The 14089-nt window shown below is 42.4% G+C and overlaps 1 protein-coding gene across 1 annotated transcript in view; it reads left to right on the top strand.

Moving 5' to 3' along the window:
• LOC142659465 (rho GTPase-activating protein 6-like) overlaps positions 1 to 14089 on the top strand; it is a 370769-nt gene that overhangs the window by 329298 nt on the left and 27382 nt on the right. Inside the window, exon 10 of the mRNA XM_075835626.1 lies at positions 13110 to 13207. Within this exon, the coding sequence (XP_075691741.1) occupies positions 13110 to 13207 (98 nt within the window). The remainder of the gene's footprint in view (positions 1 to 13109; positions 13208 to 14089) is intronic.

Raw genomic sequence — 14089 nt, 5'->3', positions numbered from 1 at the left:
CCCATCCTTGAAGGAGTCATGACATATAAATGGCACCGTCCTATGTATGAGAAGACTCACCCCCCTTGAATATGTTGTGTGATAGGAATGAAAACTATGGCCTATCCAGGCCCTATGCATCATGGAGACCGAATCCCTAGTCATATGCGTCTCCTGTAGTCCTATCACCCGTGACTCCTGCTTCTTAATAAATTCAAATACCGCCTGCCGTTTTCTGGAGTCCCTCAAGCCCCGGAGATTCCAGGACAAACAATTAAGTGATCCCGTCATCCCTCAACATATCCCAATACATCCTACCCTGTATTCGTACTTTTAAATATCCGTCCGGCTGGGTCATCCTTCCATCCCTCCCCTCCCTTCCCCCCCCCTGTAACATCCCCTGTAAACCTACCCCTTTCCAAGGGTTGGGGCGACAGATATCATCTGCCATAACCCATAACAACAAGCATCGGCAGATCAACTCCGCCCACCGTAGATTCAGCAATACCATAACTTGCAATTCACCCTTCCCGCTCAACTGACCATAACTCCCGCTGCTTTTTTTCAAATAAACAACCATCCCTTCAACATATCAGTACCCCTCAATGTCCATAGACAAAATTCCTCCACTCCCTGTCTTCAGTGTTCACCGCAGCCAGGCCCTCAAAGGCCCCCAGGGGTTCAATCAGGAGTCCAAGCATAACCAGGAACCCTTAATGCCAGTTCTTGCCATGGTCTACGACACCTGGTTCAATCCCGCATCTCCGACCTCTTCTTCTCAGCCGGTTCCCTCCAGATCAACGCCTCCTCTGCCTCCGCCGGTCTCAATTGACTTTCATGACTGTCCAACCATCTAACCGCTTCTCTCGGTGTCTCAAAAAAGGAAGTCGTGCCCAGAGCCACTATTCTCAGGCGGGCAGGATACATCATGGAATATTGCACTTGTAGCGCCCTTAGGCGTCTCTTTATATCCATAAACTGCGATCTTTTCCGTAGTACTTCCAAAGAAAAATCTGGGAAGAAGGACACTTTCACCCCATTAAAGGAGATGTCTTGACGTTCTCTCGCTTTCCTCAGGATTTTATCTCTATCTTTATAGTGTAGTATCTTTATCAGGACAGGTCTCGGCGGCCTCCCCGGAGGGCCGGGTCTTGTCGGCACTCTGTGTGCTCTCTCCACAGCAAACAGAGGGGTCAATTCCTCTCTACCAAATGTGTCGATCAGCCATTTTTCGAAGAAATCATCCGGATTCGATCCCTCCACTCTTTCCGGAACCCCCACAAGTCGAACATTGTTCCGTCTCAGCCGATTCTCCATGTCATCTGTCTTTGCCTGCAATGCCTGAGAGTGTGTTTGTACATCCTGCCTTATGTTAGGAATCGCATCCTCCATGTCTGAAACTCTCCCCTCTACAGCAGTGGTGCGTTCCGCTACTTTCTGCAAATCATTCCTGAGCAACAAAATGTCCTCCTTTAATCAACCCATCTGGCATGATAAGGCAGTAAGGACCATAGAATTTTGCTTCACCGCAGCCAAAATGTCCTTTAATGAGGGTTCCCCCTTCCTTGCTCCACTTTTCCCTCCAGCACCTGGCTGATCCTTCATGGCACCGCACATCTCCTCCTCCTCATCCTCACTTCTAATGTCCCCGGCCAAAGGAGAGTACCTGGATTCATAAGATGAGCCTCCTGCAGCCTGATCTCCAACCGACTTTCTCTGCTGTGCTGCCGCGCCTCTTGCTCTCGGCGTGCGGGCGAAACTCTCCAGCTTCTCTGCTGCTTCCTGCCTTAGGCCTCTAGTGCGGCCCTCCATCTCGCCGGCGCCATCTTGAGAGCAGGACCCGGGACTCGCTGGCGGCGACTTCTGCTTCTTCGAGCGCGTCATTATGGACGGGCACTCGTGCACCTCCACCTCTAGTCTCCGGTAAGTCACCGGGGAAGCCATTTTCCCCAAAATTCTGCGGGATATATATGCCTTACAGGATGGATACAGCAGGAGCTCCGGTCACACACGTCCTCTCACATTCACCGCTAGGCCGCGCCCCAGACTTTTGCCATTCTAGCTGTTCATTTGCTGAGGTAATCGGGAGAAATTTCACCCCATGCTTCAAGAAGCCCCTTCCACAAGTTGGATTGGCCTGATGGGCACTTCTTGTGTACCATACGGTAAAGCTGCTCCTACAACAGCTCTATGGGGTTGAGATCTGGTGACTGCGCTGGCCGCTCTATAACAAATAGAATACCAGCTGCCTCTCTACCAAATGTGTCGATCAGCCATTTTTCGAAGAAATCATCCGGATTCGATCCCTCCACTCTTTCCGGAACCCCCACAAGTCGAACATTGTTCCGTCTCAGCCGATTCTCCATGTCATCTGTCTTTGCCTGCAATGCGGCCACTGCCTGAGAGTGTGTTTGTACATCCTGCCTTATGTTAGGAATCGCATCCTCCATGTCTGAAACTCTCCCCTCTACAGCAGTGGTGCGTTCCGCTACTTTCTGCAAATCATTCCTGAGCAACAAAATGTCCTCCTTTAATCAACCCATCTGGCATGATAAGGCAGTAAGGACCATAGAATTTTGCTTCACCGCAGCCAAAATGTCCTTTAATGAGGGTTCCCCCTTCCTTGCTCCACTTTTCCCTCCAGCACCTGGCTGATCCTTCATGGCACCGCACATCTCCTCCTCCTCATCCTCACTTGGCCGCTCAATAACAAATAGAATACCAGCTGCCTGCTTCTACCCTAAATAGTTCTTGCATAATTTGGAGGTGTGCTTTGGGTCATTGTCCTGTTGTAGGATTAAATTGGCTCCAATCAAGCGCTGTACACAGGGTATGGCATGGCGTTGCAAAATGGAGTGATAGCCTTACTTATTCAAAATCCCTTTTACCTTGTACAAATCTCCCACTTTACCAGCACCAAAGCAACCCCAGACCATCACATTACCTCCACCATGCTTGACAGATGGCGTCAGGCACTCTTCCAGCATCTTTTCAGTTGTTCTGCGTCTCACAAATGTTCTTCTGTGTGATCCAAACACCTCAAACTTCGATTCGTCTGTCCATAACACTTTTTTTCCAATCTTCCTCTGTCCAATGTCTGCGTGCTTTTGCCCATATTAATCTTTTCCTTTTATTAGCCAGTCTCAGATATGGCTTTTTCTTTGCCACTCTGCCCTGAAGGCCAGCATCCCGGAGTCGCCTCTTCACTGTAGACATTGACACTGGCGTTTTACGGGTACTATTTAATGAAGCTGCCAGTTGAGGACCTGTAAGGCGTCTATTTCTCAAACTAGAGACTCTAATGTACTTGTCTTGTTGCTCAGTTGTGCAGCGGGGCCTCCCACTTCTCTTTCTACTCTGGTTAGAGCCTTTTTGTACTGTCCTCTGAAGGGAGTAGTTCACACCGTTGTAGGAAATCTTCAGTTTCTTGGCAATTTCTCGCATGGAATAGCCTTCATTTCTAAGAACAAGAATAGACTGTCGAGTTTCACATGAAAGCTCTCTTTTTCTTGCCATTTTGTGAGTTTAATCGAACCCACAAGTGTAATGCTCCAGATTCTCAACTAGCTCAAAGGAAGGTCAGTTTTATAGCTCCTCTAAACAGCAAAACTGTTTACAGCGGTGCTAACATAATTGCACAAGGGTTTTCAAGTGTTTTCTAATCATCCATTAGCCTTCTAACACAGTTAGCAAACACAATGTACCATTAGAACACTGGAGTGATGGTTGCTGGAAATGGGCCTCTATACACCTATGTAGATATTGCATTAAAAACCAGACGTTTGCAGCTAGAATAGTCATTTACCACATCAACAATGTATAGAGTGTATTTCTGATTAATTTAATGTTACCTTCATTGAAAAAAAACTGTGCTTTTCTTTCAAAAATAAGGAAATTTCAAAGTGACCCTAAACTTTTGAACGGTAGTGTGTGTGTGTGTGTAAATATATATATATATATATATATATATATGTGTGTGTGTGTGTGTGTGTGTGTGTGTGTGTGTGTATATATGAATGAAAAAAATATATTAACACATTAAGATCAATTGGTAGTAGCCCAAATATCAGATGTTAATCTAGAAATACATTAACTTCTGGTCTAGTAGTATGATCTATGTCATCAGAAAAAAACATTTACACCTTTATATATATATATATATATGTTTATTTATATGTAATGTAATAAAATACATATGTAATTAAATCTCGTATGTAATTAAAACTGGAATAAGATCAATTTAAAATGTAAAAAGGATTAAGAAGATGTAACTGCGAGTTTAATCTTCACTGCAAAGAGTCATAGGGTGTCCTGGTGATATGCCGCTATGTTTTGAATTATCAAATCAATATCAATCAGATAAATTTGTAGGATATGCCAGTGTTTATTTAGATCTCTGATCTTACAAATTGATCCTTATTTATGCACCAGTTTACCCTTAAAGCCTGTAATAACTTTTAAAAGAGCAAGAATCATTAAAAATATTCTAGCTCCTAGTCGTAAACTTTCCTAGTACACAAAATAGAACCAAACAAGTCACTTGTGTGAACTCGCAATCATATAAGAAGGCAGTTCTAAATGTTGAAAAACGAGGTGTCTATGTTGTTTTACCTTCACCAACATTGACTCCTTCCAATCACACCAAACTGAAAATAAATATAAAATCGAGACAAAATTGAACTGTCAATCCAAATATGTGATTTATTTAATCAATTGTCAGTGTAGCCTTCAATATGTGGAAAGAACCATACAACCCTTACATTGCCGTGTGAACAAACATCGATCGAACTGCAAAAACAAATTTCTTCTACACAGCCTTTCTAAACACTGTACTCTTGTGCACAATAATAATTTTTAATTTTTCACTATCACACCGATCGAACAAACACACCGTGTTCCAAATTATTATTCACATTGGATACAAGTGTCATAAACATTTAATTATTCATTTTTCAATTAAACTCATGGATGGTATTGTGTCTTAGGGCTCTTTGGATCATTGTAATCAATCTCAGTCACCTGTGATAATTAGTTTGCCAGGTGTGCCCAATCAAAGGAAAACTACTAAAGAAGGACGTTCCACATTATTAAGCAGGCCACAGGTTTCAAGCAATATGGGAAAGAAAAAGGATCTCTCTGCTGCCGAAAAGCGTGAAATAGTGCAATACCTTGGACAAGGTATGAAAACTTTGGATATTTCAAGAAAATGTAAGTGTGATCATCGTACTGTGAAAAGATTCGTGGCTGATTCAGAGCACAGACGGGTTCGTTCAGATAAAGGCATAATGAGGAAGGTTTCTGCCAGACAAATTAATAGGATTAGGAGAGCAGCTGCTAAAATGCCATTGCAAAGCAGCAAACCGGTATTTGAAGCTATTCTGACATCCTGCAAAGATGTTCAAGCAGAAACTGTCCAAATACTCACAAATTCAATGGATGCAAGAATTGTGAAGGTGATATCAAAGAAGGGGTCCTATGTTAACATGTAACTTGGCCTGCTAAGTTTTTTTTTGATTGTAAGAGCTTTTGATTTCTGTAAATATGACCTCCTGATGCTGCAAATTCAACAAATTACCATTTTAGTTCTCTTTACAATCTTTAAAATGTTTTGATCTCTGTTGTGCATAATAATTTGAAACTGTGCATTTTGAGTTTTTTACTTCTAAAAAAAAATCTGTTATCATTAGGAGATTTGTTCAATAAAATTCGCATTATACTCCCAACGGTTGATGGCTTGAAGATTATACTGACTGTCATTTGCATCGACTATTTAGGAAAATCAGCGAAATATAACATTTGCATAATAATTTGGAACGCGGTGTAGATGAACTTCGAGCAGATCGGTTCGATTTGCTCTGCAAACGAGAGATATTCTGGATATACAAACTAAAGACCTTAATACCTGAGGGACTTAATGAAACAATGGAGATAATCATTTGACCTAAGCTATAAATCCAGTTTTATGAATATTATCAATGTAAAAGAAAAGATTTAGTTATCAATATAATATAATTAGAATGAAAACCGCAAAAACAAATATTATAACAAAACTAAATTAATGATTAAAACCATACTCTTCTCATATGATTTGCACTCAGGTGTATTTTTTGACATGTCTTCTAAAGATATATATCAGAGGCTGATATAATGATAAGATCAATATTTTAAAAGATCGTGTTTTTATTGTAAAACTCTGTACTCACTGTTTAGGACAAATACTAATGTCCAACCCCTGCTGACTACCAAAGTAATGACTTATATAGTTAAGTCTATTATTTATTTCACTGTGTTAATAATAGTAAATGATACTTCAAAACATAGTGGCACTTCACCATGACAACCTATGATGCTTTGCAGTGAAGATTAAACTCGCAGTTACATCTTCTTAATCCTTTTTACATTTTAAATTTATCTTATTCCAGTTTTAATTACATACACGTTTTAATTACATATTTGTTTTATTACATCATAGATAATTAAATAAACAAATATATATATATATATATATATATATATATATATATATATATATATATATTAAATGTAAATGTTTTTTTATGATGACATAGGTCATACTACAGGGTGGGCCATTTATATGGATACACCTAAATAAAATGGGAATGGTTGGTGATATTAACTTCCTGTTTGTGGCACATTAGTATATGGGAGGGGGGAAACTTTTCAAGCTGGGTGTGGACCATGGCGGCCATTTTGATGTCGGCCATTTGGTATCCAACTTTAGTTTTTTCAATGGGAAGAGGGTCATGTGACACATCAAACTTATCAAGAATTTCACAAGAAAAACAATGCTGTGCTTGGTTTTAACGTTACTTTATTCTTTCATGACCCTCTTCCCATTGAAAAAACTAAAGTTGGATACAAAATGGCCGACTTCAAAATGGCCGCCACGGTCAACACCCAGCTTGAAAAGTTTCCCCCCTCCCATATACTAATGTGCCACAAACAGGAAGTTAAAATCACCAACCAATATTGTTTTGCATTGATCTATCTTCAAGGTCTATGACCTTATCCCGCAGCCGACTCACCTCCTCAAGTGCAGAATGAGCGTACACGAGCTCGTTATGTACAATAGAGAAGTGTCCCATTTTCTGTTCAATATGCTCCGTACGAGAGCCAAGGCCATCAATATTGGCTTGCAATTGGTGAACGACAGTATTAAAATCTTTAGAAATATCCTTGTGCAAGGAGAGCAGCATACCTTTCAGGATATAAGCAGTGAGAGGTCCCTCCGGCCCTTTGTAGGCATACAGTCCTGATGGCGGCTCCAGATCTGCATGCACACCATCAGAGTTCATGCGGGCGCCCCTCTTGTGAACCGGCCCGTTCCCACTAGGTGATGTAGGCGAGATCGGGGCACCCCGCTTACCCAGGTCCGTGAGGCTGCTACTGGTCGATGACGGAGATGAAGCAGGAGTGCCTACAGCCAGCTGTCGGGTGTCGCTATGACCTGCTCCCTGCGCTTCCACCAGAGAAGGAGATGCTGCAGCATGAAGGAGCTGTTCGGCACCATCTTGCTCCTAAAAACTCGGTCCGCTTTCGAGGAGCCGCCGGTTTCAGCTTTTCCTCGCCATCCTAGTAAGGTAAGTAGTATAACTCACATATGAGTCCAAAATTGCTGGTCCAATGAAGAGATATGAGCCGCTAAAGCACTAATATGAGCAGAAGCTCACCAAGATGCAGCCATTCAGTACAGCGGCCAAGCTCCGCCCCCAATTCTAATTTTATTTTGTTCCATCTTATTCAAGAAACTTTCAGAAGAAAAGTGGACTTTCTAAAAATATGATGAAAACCTTGTGGGGTCTACTGGTGTGAATGAAGTCATTTATGGGGTGTTTCTAATGTCTCAGCAGCATTAGGCCCCCAGAAAACAGTATGCTGCTATAAAGTCAAGTGCAGAATTCTTGGACCCTAAAGGCCAAAGCCTCCTTTTATGCCAAGCCCTGGCACATGCCCGCACAGTGAATAAAGCACACATATTTGGTATCCCCATTCACGGGAGAAGTGGCAGAATGTGAAAGGAAACTAATTTTGTCAGTGGTCCGTACTGTGTGTGAAAAGTGCTAGCATGAAATTACGCATTTGCTAAATTATTTAATTGTTTTACAATTAATTTTGCCTGCTTTAGAGAGAAAAATAAAACTGATGCATACTGACAAATGCCATTAAAACGAAGCCCTATCTGTTCCTTAAAAAGAGAGTAAAATTCAAAGATGAACTTTATTCACCTGCAAAGTTATATTCATTTAATGAAGCGCATAGCATAATTGTGAACATTTTCTCTGGTCATTTAGCTGTAAAACATCCCAGCCCTTAACCGGTTAAGCAAACATTTTGAGTGTCCATGAGTATGAGAAGAAGCCAATGCTAAGTGTAGGGATGGGAGTCCCATAGAGATGGAGGTTACAATCAGGGGTGGGACCCAGCCGGTTCTCTTGAACCGATTGTTACATTTACAGGCGGTTTGGGGAACCGTAGAGAAGTGGGAGCTGTAACCGGTCCCCCTTCACTCAGTTGTATCTGCGTCCTTAGGATGCAGATACAATTGAGCAGTCAGATTAGTGCTGGTGAGGCAAAGGAACTATAAGTTGCCTACCCTGCCATTTGACACTTTACCTGTGATGCAGGCAACGCAAAGAAGTCATTGCACTGCCTGCGTCGTTCTGCTGGAGCAGGACTGGTCAGAAGAAACTAGGCCTGGATTGCTGTAGGACGGTACGGGGCAGGTGAGGGTGTAACATTTATTTTTTTGCCAGTGGGTAGTGTATGAGGTGCTATGAACAGGAGGCTTTATGAAAGGCACTATTTACAGGGGAATTGTGCTTGGCATAATCTACAGGGGGCTCTATGAGGGGCACTATCTACAGAGGGCATTGTGAATAGCACTATATACATGGGGCACTATCTACAAGGAGCATTGTGAATGGCACAGTCTACAGGGAGCATTGTGAATGGCACTTTCCACAGAGGGCACTGTAAGTGGCACTATTTACAGGGGGCACTGTGTTTGTGGGCGGTGCTCTACTTTACAGTGTTTGACATAATTGCACCCAGGGGCACAGTATATGGCACTATTATATTTAGGTGTATAGTGTGTGGCACCAAGAGAATTTTATCTTAGTTTATAGTTGCGGAATTGTTGGAAAAGTGAGAAGCTGAAGACGTCTAAGTGGCAAACTCTGCAGAAATGGGTTGTGGCCAAGAGAAGTTGTCGTGGAGGTCTGGACCGGATGGGGAAAAAAGAGAAAAATAGCGTAAAATAATCTGAGAAGACATCATCTGTGAGTAACTAAATGTTAACGTTTATTCTTTCTCTGACTGATTAGTGTTGTAGTCACTGTATGATCTGGAGCGAGATGATGGGTGTATCATTCTTTTTTGTGAAAACAGCAACTCCCAGCATATCCTTACCATTGTTCAGGCCATACTGGGGCTGTTGTTTTGCACCATACAAACTTATTTGCCAGGGGTTAAACTGAATTTGCAAATGATCACTGTACTAAGCTGTATTTGGGCTCGTATTACGTGTATGTACTGAGCTTGGTTCTGGTGCTGTATATATGTAATGAGCTTTGTTCTGGTGCTGTAGTTATGTAATGAGCTTGGTTTTGGTGCTGTATATTTGTAATGAGCTTGGTTTTGGTGCTGTATATTTGTAATGAGCTTGGTTCTGCTACTGTATTTATGTACTGAGCTTTGTTCTGGTTCTGTATTTATGTATGAGCTAGGTGCTGGTGTTGTATTTATATACTGAGCCTGGTCCTGGTGCTGTATTTATGTACTGAGCTTTGTTCTGGCGCTGTATATAAGTACTTGGCTTAGTTCTGTAGTACGTATATCTTTGTTGGCAAAACAGAGAACCTGTTGTTAAACCCTGGTTACAATACGAACTTTGAACACAGGAGTGGAGTTATCTACCCTTCAATTAGCAAAGGCATTATAAGTCTTTGGGACTTTTGAACAGATTAGGCTTCATTCACATCGGGCCAGGGCTCTGTTCTGATGTTCCGTCTGAGCTTTCCGTCAGAATGGAACCCTGACTGAAACCATTTCCATCCCCATTGATTTCAATGGTGACGGATCAGGTGCAAATGGTTTCCGTTTGTCTCCGTTGTGCAAGGTTCCGTCAAAATGACGGAACTCTTGCACAACGGAAACCATTTGCACCGGATCCGTCACCATTGAAATCAATGGGGGTGGAAATGGAAAAGTACGGTTTCCGTTTGTTTCAGTCAGGGTTCCGTTCTGACAAGCCTTAGGGTGGGGGACATGGCAGTCCATGGTGTGTACCTTTATTTTTGCAGTGCTGAATAGCATAGCAGCCATCATCATTCTATACATCAGAAAAAGCTGACTGAAAGCTGCCAAATATGTCTTGACAATCTATTGTTTACATATGTATGATCCCCTCATTTTGCGCTACGTGTTTAACACTAATTTTTTACATTATATTTTTTCTGCATCCGAAAACAGTGTTTTGGTGCATTTTTCGATGTGGTTGTGGTAAAAAAAATGCAACCACATCGAAAAAGGCTTTAAGTCGCAGTAAAAACACATGCAGTTTTCCGAATGCGGTTATTCGGCATGGTTCTAACCGCATCTCATAAACTCAGGAAAAACTACATTACACGTTCTTAATTTGCCAAAGCAAGAAGACTTTTATTTCACCATAACATAGCAACGTTTCGACCCTAGCATTGGTCCTTCTCAAGCAATTAGAGATGACCCATGCCAGAGTCTAAATGTCGCTATGTTGTGGTGAAATAAAAGCTTTCTTGCTTTGGAATATTAAGAACGTGTGCTGCGGTTTTTCCTGAGTTTATCGATATAGTGGATTTTGAATGGCTACAGCTCGACACCACCAGGCACCATGCCTACACACCTTGAAACTATCTTCCATACATTTTTCTGGATTTGTGATGTGCATTTGTTTTTTCATATATTTTATCTAACCGCATCTCAGCCGCAACATGTTAATGGACTCTAAGGTTTGACCCCTTTAGTGCCTTAGATGTCCCCATAAATTCCTCAGATGCCCCTTTAAGTGTCTGTCACGGAGTCCTCTATCATTGCCTCAAATACCCCCGTAAGTGACTTTTATGCCCTAATATGTTCCACTGTTGAAACCTGATGTCTGTGACTGCATCTAATGTGCAGACGTTGAGCACCGCATACCCGATACAGTAATTGATGTCATCATGCCCAAGTGGACGATTGATTCTGCTGAATGCAAAATTATAATAAAGCGGTCTGCGTTTCCTCAGTATTTAGTTTCATTACTTAGATTTAAGTATGTAAAAAAGAAATAATGTGTTCATTTTTTTCTTTAAATGTTTTAGCAATTTATCTTTAAAAACTTCCTTTATGACTGCCATACTGGAGGCACACACTTTCTTATCATATTGTCTGTGTGTGCCATGTGGCAGCTGAAATGAATGGTAGTTCATTGATAGAGAAATGTCACAGACTATTAGAGTTATTATTGGCTACACGTTGCATAATACAGTAGCAGCAAAGTGGATGAGATTGCGTAAATACTGAGCAGAAAAAAAACCGCTCAGAAATCTACCTGGGGTGTGGAAATGCATTCTGCAGCATGTCAATTGTATTTGCGTAAATTCTGCTTATTAGTTACAGCAATTCCCCATTGGATTCAATGGGGAGATAAATCCCGGAACAAATAGCAGTTGTTGCGTTTTTTTTCCTGTGGGTTCGCATCGATCCCACCGCAAAAAACGCAACTAGGACAAAAAAAAGCTGGATACTTTCCCAGAAGTCTGTGTTCCTTCCTCCAGTGCGGCCTTCTGGGTTGACGTTTCATCCCATGTGAACATTGCAGCCAATCACAGGCTGTAGTGGCGGTCACATGCGATGAAACGTCATCCCAGGAGGCCAGCCTGGGTGATGTCAGAAGGCCGGCCTCCTGGGATGACTCTTCATCCGAGGTGAATGCCGCTGCAGCCAATCACAGGCTGCAGCTGTCTCCTGGGATTAAACATCATCCCAGGAGGCCGGTGATGCAGTTTTCCGCAGCGGACATTCCGGGCGAAAAACTGCACCACAGTTTGGTTCGGTTTTTCGACCGGAATTCCCTGCGGCTCACAGGACGTATACGCTGCGTCTTTTACGCAGCGTATCCATCTCGTGTGAACTCAGCCTAAGGCCTCATACACACGAGCATGAATCACGTCCGTGTGACAGCCGTTAAGACAACAGCCGTCACGCAGACGCATGCATTTCAATGGAGCTGTTCACATGACCGTTGTTTCAGCGGAGCGTGTGAACACTCCGTTGAAAAATAGGACATGTCCTATTTTACTGCATGTCACACATCCCCCCATAGACTGTAGTCTGTGGGGGATCCATGATAACGCTTCACGCATGGGTCCACCTCGGACGTGGAAAACCGCAGTTTTTCACGTCCGAGGTAGACTACGCTCGTGTGACGGAGCCCTTACAGTCTCCAGGAAGTGATGCATACAGACCCTCTCCCAGAGACCAGGGGGGGGGGGGGTGCATAAGAGAGCATTATTTGTGTATGTAGTGTTACTATCCTGCCTTATAGAACTTTCATTAAATTCCCCCACTCTCTGCTGACCTGGTCCCAATTTACACAGCAAAGCTGGCAAGTGATCTGCAGAATACAGAAAGTGTTAGTCTTCTAGAACTTCCCTAATGGATAGCGTGAAAACGGAAATATTTCAAGATTTTGTTTATATGTATAATCTCATAAAAGTAAAAAAAAAGGTAAAAATGTTAATTGCAGCTCAGCTCCTGCACCGTAAAGGTACTGTCCCACGTAGCGGCATCCACATGTGGCCGAAACAATGCCAATATGCGGTGGTGAATGGCTGCACGATTTTGCTGGTAATGACCAGCAACATTGTGCCACCATTGGTCACCACAAGTGAGCATGGCTTCGGGCTGCCTGTGGATGCTGCTAAGTGGGACCATACCACTCTCCCACCGGAATCCTTAAACTCAGGGGTCCCATATGAAGGTGTTCACCACATTTGACCTGTGTGTTTTAAATTATGATTAAAATCTCTCCATTTAAAATATCATTTTTAAAAAGCTTTCTTCGTGCTATTCATTTCCCTTTCTTTTTGCAGATTCCTTATCAAATGCATGGTGATATTATAAAGAGTCTGCTGAAGACTGATCCAGAAGTTGTAGACTATTTGTTACGTCAAAAATCTGCAAGCTTTCAGTAAGTGGCAAACGTGATTGAAAATTGTAGTAATAATGTAAATCTAGCATCTTTATAAAAACAAACACACACACACACACACACACACACACACACACATACACACATACACACACACACACACACACCTACCTATAAACTTTGCCATTCCAAAACACAAATCCTCTTATTTTTCAACCATTCTTTAGTTGATTTACTTGAGTGCTTTTGGTCATTGTCTTGTTGCATCACCCAACATCTTTCCGATTGAAGTCATGGACTGCTGCCCCTACATTCTGCTGTAAAACGGTTTAGTTCAAAGATGCTAGATGAGCCTTACTGAGGTTAATTTTCCTCCTTGGAGGTTAAGTTGAATGTAATCTTATAATTCACCTTTCATTTAACATTCTACCCTTTGCTGTATTGTAAATCAGCTCCCCAAGAACTAAAGGCCCCTTTACTAGGGTCCATTATCGGGCAAATGCTCCTTCATGGAATGCTTGTTGCCGTGCTGCCTGCCGTGTAAACAGGGCAGCGATCAGCAGATGAACGAGAAAACGTTCAGCATTAGCCAGCATGCTGGCCTCCTGTGATGACGTTTCATCCCAGGAGAATGCTGCAGCCTGGGATTGGTTGCAGCGGCAATGACATGGGATGACTGTTTGTTGCAGGTTTTAGATCTCCATTGAATTCAATGGGGAAAACCCGCAACACAATACATGCGATTCCGCAATCACAATTGACATGCTGAGGCTTAAAATAACCGCACTGCAGGTCAATTTGTGTGCGGAATCACCGCATGTCACGTACGCAGTGTGTGGATTAGATTTCTTGAAATCTCATATACTCCTCGACTACTGTGTTATGCTGTTGATTTTCCGCAACAAAACACGTTGTGTTCAA

The sequence above is a fragment of the Rhinoderma darwinii genome, chromosome 8 (genome assembly GCF_050947455.1).
Source record: "Rhinoderma darwinii isolate aRhiDar2 chromosome 8, aRhiDar2.hap1, whole genome shotgun sequence".
NCBI classification, from domain to species: domain Eukaryota; kingdom Metazoa; phylum Chordata; class Amphibia; order Anura; family Rhinodermatidae; genus Rhinoderma; species Rhinoderma darwinii.
This window is presented reverse-complemented; position numbering and strand designations above follow the sequence as displayed.